The 4,657-nt window shown below is 44.2% G+C and overlaps 1 protein-coding gene across 1 annotated transcript in view; it reads right to left on the reverse strand.

The window, feature by feature from the left end:
* The window catches only part of myom1a (myomesin 1a (skelemin)), a 133,374-nt gene extending 131,854 nt beyond the window's left edge, over positions 1-1,520 (reverse strand). The window contains 3 exon segments of the mRNA XM_065006113.1: positions 1-52; positions 137-260; positions 1,375-1,520. The exon segment at positions 1-52 is cut by the window's left edge and continues 2 nt beyond it. Of these exon segments, the coding sequence (XP_064862185.1) occupies positions 1-52; positions 137-260; positions 1,375-1,520 (322 nt within the window).
* Between the last annotated feature and the right edge of the window lie 3,137 nt (positions 1,521-4,657).

Here is a 4,657-nt window from a genome sequence, read left to right on the forward strand (position 1 = left end):
TGGTCCTGGGTTCAGCCTCCCCAGTGTCCTGGCCTTCGTCCTCCATGTTTACCTTAGAAGAAGAAGATGTTATTAATCCATACGAGACATAAATGTATCTTCTGCTGTACCCAACCCCTCCAATACACAAACACACCTTGGTCCTGGGTTCAGTCTCTTCTGTGTCCTGGCCTCCCTCCTCCATGTAGGGGACATAGGGGATGGACTCCAGGGCGATGTTCTGCAGCCAGTTCTCTACGTACTGGTGTACCCCAGAGGGGCTAGAGGGGGTGCAAGACAGGCATGGAGAAGCTCTCACTCAGTAGAGTCTGTTTAGGGATTTGATTCTGTCCTCGTTAGACATGGACCTCTGCTTAGCCAAGGTCTTTCTGGTTGGCTGGCTGGCCATCTTTCAACCCGTCTGTCTGACTATTTGTCTATTGTCTGTTTGTCTGTCTGTCTGTCCGGTATCTGTATGTATGTCTGTCTCTCCGATGTCAGTCTGTCTGGCTGGGAAACATAAAACACATTCTTCCTCGGCTGTGTCTTCTGCCTGGAATACTTAGCGGTGTTGACCTTCTCTGGGATCTTTGCCCTCTTCCAACCTTCTCACCTATATTCAGCTGTTTTTCAGAAGCTAAACCTCGTTTTTCAGAATCTTTCAAGTTTATGTTTAACACCAAGGGCCCATTCTTCACAGGAATATAATTTATATTCTTCTCTACCTTCTCTCTACTCCTCTGGCTGACTTGGCTGTCACTCTCTGTTGCGCTTAGAATTTGTTCACTTCCTATTGCACTGCCGCTCTTCTTCTCTGTGCTGGCATGAGAAAAGGTATTTTTGGTGCTCCGAACAGACCCTGCCACGCTGTCCTTCTGTCTGCTCTTTGAGCTCGGTAGTGGACGTTGGGCTTATTTGAATTCGTTCCGCTTCACTGTCCTCTTCTTGTTGTTCTCTTCAAGAGCATCCTCCTCAACCCCTCTTCTTTCGCTACTGTCTTGGAACATTCTAGTTCCTTTCTCCCTGAACATCCTAATTCCTTTGTCTCTGAACATCCTAATTCCTTTGTATTTGAACATCCTAATTCCTTTGTCTCTGAACATCCTAATTCCTTTCTCTCTGAACATCCAAATTCCTTTGTCTCTGAACATTCAAATTCCTTTGTATCGGAACATTCCAATACCTTTGGTCTCTGGCCATTCTGTCTCTTTAGGAGATGAGCCTGTGTAAGACTCTGACGTGGCGTAAGCTTCGTTGTCTGGAAAGACGACAGTTTGTTGCTAATGATCTCTGGTTGTTTTTGAAATGGAAGGGTGACATTCTGAGAAGGTGAGGTGGGTTCAGAAGACAGAGAGAGTATCTCATCCCTCTGTTGGTTCAGTGAGTCGCTGGTACTGGATGGTCGGGTTAAGTCCACGGAGGAGCGCGGCCCCGAATCTGAAGAGGCCGGTTTTACTCCAGCGGAATGGGGTTGGAGTCACCACCACAACCTCCACCATACCCTGCCTCGCCTGCATAACCCCCACCTCCCCTCCCCACATGTCCCATACCCGGGCCCCAGGGCGTTGGCATAGTAGTTATACGTAGCTGCTCTGTCTCCTCTCGTATATGTGCATGACGGTCTCAGTGATCTCCCTGCCATTACCATTGTTCTGAATCTGCATCACCTCTGCTACTCCAGAGGACCGGAGTGAGGAGTGGGAGCTGGTCCTGATGGCCCTGCTGGCCCCAGCCGAGCCACTCTTCCTGGGCTTGGGGACAGGTGGTATGGCGGGTAACCTGGAGCTGCTGCTGCTCTGCCGGACCACACAGTACACCCTCTGTGGTTTCCCCGGTCTGCCATGCACTCTGTGTGCGAAAAATCCCCTAGGCTGGTCTCTGGACACCTGTCTCAAATCCACCCCGTGGTTACGCTCTCCCACGGACGCCTGTTTCTTTCCACCTGTCCTCAGCCCAGAGGTTGGCATCCACTTCTGATGGGGGTGGGCCCAGAGAACCAGCCCTGCCTCCCGCGCCACCTCGTCCTCCTCCGTCGTCCGCTGAAGGCCACGTCCCTCTCTGCACTCGGCTGGGGTGGTTACTCTCCTTGGTCTCATCCTCACTGAGACCGTTAGGTCTTCGCCTCCACGTTGTTGTCGGGGGACTGTGGGGTGGATACCGACTTGGCTCCTAGTTTATGATTGGTCACCACGCTGGAGCGGCTCAACGTGGTTGTCCAATGGATCATCTCCTCCTCCTTAATGGTCAGACGGACCTGCCAATCAGAATCAAATCAGAGGTGCTTTAAACTATGACATTCCATAAATATATAAATAATGGAAGTAATGATATTAATAATATTAGTAACAACAACACCATACTCAACAACAACACCATACTCAACAACAACAACAACACCATTCTCAAACAACAATATTCTCAACAACAACATACTCAACAACATCAACATACTCAACAAAAATAACAACAACACCACCATAGTCAACAACAATAACAACAACAACATACTCAACAACAACACCACCATACTCAAAAACAACAGCAATGACAACAACAACACCATACTCAACAACAATAACAATAACAACAACAACATACTCAACAACAATAACAACAACAACATACTCAACAACAGCAGCAACAACAACAACAGTACTAACCTTCATCTCGACGGTCATGCTGCCATCCTGGTTGACCCTGAAGGACTTCTCAATGTCATCCTGCGATGCATGGAGGTCTTCCCGTTGTCCTCTACAAGCTGATACGTCTCTGTCTCCATATCTATAGAGCCCCGGGTCTTTCTCTGGTTTAGCTCTGTCGCCATGTTCTCTGGGAGGCGGACCGGCTGGCCATAGGAGCTATCGTTCACAGACTTGTTGATCTGATTCACAAAGTATCTCTCTGATGACAGGCTGAAGTTCCTGGACCGCCGCCCGCTGGATAACGATGTTTTATTTTCTAAGAGATAAGAGTGTTGATAAGAGATAAGAGTGTTGATAAGAGATAAGAGTGTTGATGGGAGATAAGAGTGTTGATAAGAGATAAGAGTGTTGATAAGAGATAAGAGTGTTGATAAGAGATGGTTGATAAGAGATAAGAGTGTTGATAAGAGATAAGAGTGTTGATAAGAGATAAGAGTGTTGATGGGAGATAAGAGTGTTGATGGGAGATAAGAGTGTTGATAAGAGATAAGAGTGTTGATAAGAGATAAGAGTGTTGATAAGAGATAAGAGTGTTGATAAGAGATAAGAGTGTTGATAAGAGATAAGAGTGTTGATGGGAGATAAGAGTGTTATTAAGAGATAAGAATTATTTGATAAGAATCAAGAGTGTTGATGGGGAATAAGAGTGTTGATGAGATAAGAGTGTTGATAAAGAGATAAGAGTGTTGATAAGAGATAAGAGTGTTGATAAGAGATAAGAGTGTTGATGGGAGATAAGAGTGTTGATAAGAGATAAGAGTGTTGATGGGAGATAAGAGTGTTGATGGGAGATAAGAGTGTTGATAAGAGATAAGAGTGTTGATAAGAGATAAGAGTGTTGATGGGAGATAAGAGTGTTGATAAGAGATAAGAGTGTTGATAGAGATAAGAGTGTTGATAAGAGATAAGAGTGTTGATGGGAGATAAGTGTTGATAAGAGATAAGAGTGTTGATGGGAGATAAGAGTGTTGATAAGAGATAAGAGTGTTCATAAGAGATAAGAGTGTTGATGGGAGATAAGAGTGTTGATAAGAGATAAGAGTGTTGATAAGAGATAAGAGTGTTGATGGGAGATAAGAGTGTTGATAAGAGATAAGAGTGTTGATGGGAGATAAGAGTGTTGATGGGAGATAAGAGTGTTGATGGGAGATAAGAGTGTTGATGGGAGATAAGAGTGTTGATGGGAGATAAGAGTGTTGAGTGGGAGATAAGAGTGTTGATGGGAGATAAGAGTGTTGATGGGGAGATAAGAGTGTTGATGGGAGATAAGAGTGTTGATGGGAGATACGCAGTGTTGATGGGAGATAAGAGTGTTGATGGGAGATAAGAGTGTTGATAAGAGATAAGAGTGTTGATAAGAGATAAGAGTGTTGATGGGAGATAAGAGTGTTGATGGGAGATAAGAGTGTTGATGGGAGATAAGAGTGTTGATGGGAGATAAGAGTGTTGATGGGAGATAAGAGTGTTGATGGGAGATAAGAGTGTTGATAAGAGATAAGAGTGTTGATGGGAGATAAGAGTGTTGATAAGAGATAAGAGTGTTGATAAGAGATAAGAGTGTTGATGGGAGATAAGAGTGTTGATAAGAGATAAGAGTGTTGATAAGAGATAAGAGTGTTGATGGGAGATAAGAGTGTTGATAAGAGATAAGAGTGTTGATGGGAGATAAGAGTGTTGATGGGAGATAAGAGTGTTGATAAAGAATAGAGTGTTGATAGAGATAGTGTTGATAAGAGATAAAGTGTTGATAAGAGATAAGAGTGTTGATGGGAGGGCAAAAGTGGCTTGATAAGAGATAGAGTGTGACAAGAGATAAGAGTGTTGATAAGAATACGTATTTGATAAGAGATAAAGTGTTGATGGGAGATAAGGTGTTGATAAGAGATAAGAGTGTTGATAAGTACGAGTGTTGATAAGAGATAAGAGTGTTGATAAGAGATGTGTTGATAAGAGATAAGAGTGCTTGATAAGAGGCT

The sequence above is a fragment of the Oncorhynchus nerka genome, linkage group LG20 (assembly GCF_034236695.1).
Source record: "Oncorhynchus nerka isolate Pitt River linkage group LG20, Oner_Uvic_2.0, whole genome shotgun sequence".
Classification (NCBI taxonomy): domain Eukaryota; kingdom Metazoa; phylum Chordata; class Actinopteri; order Salmoniformes; family Salmonidae; genus Oncorhynchus; species Oncorhynchus nerka.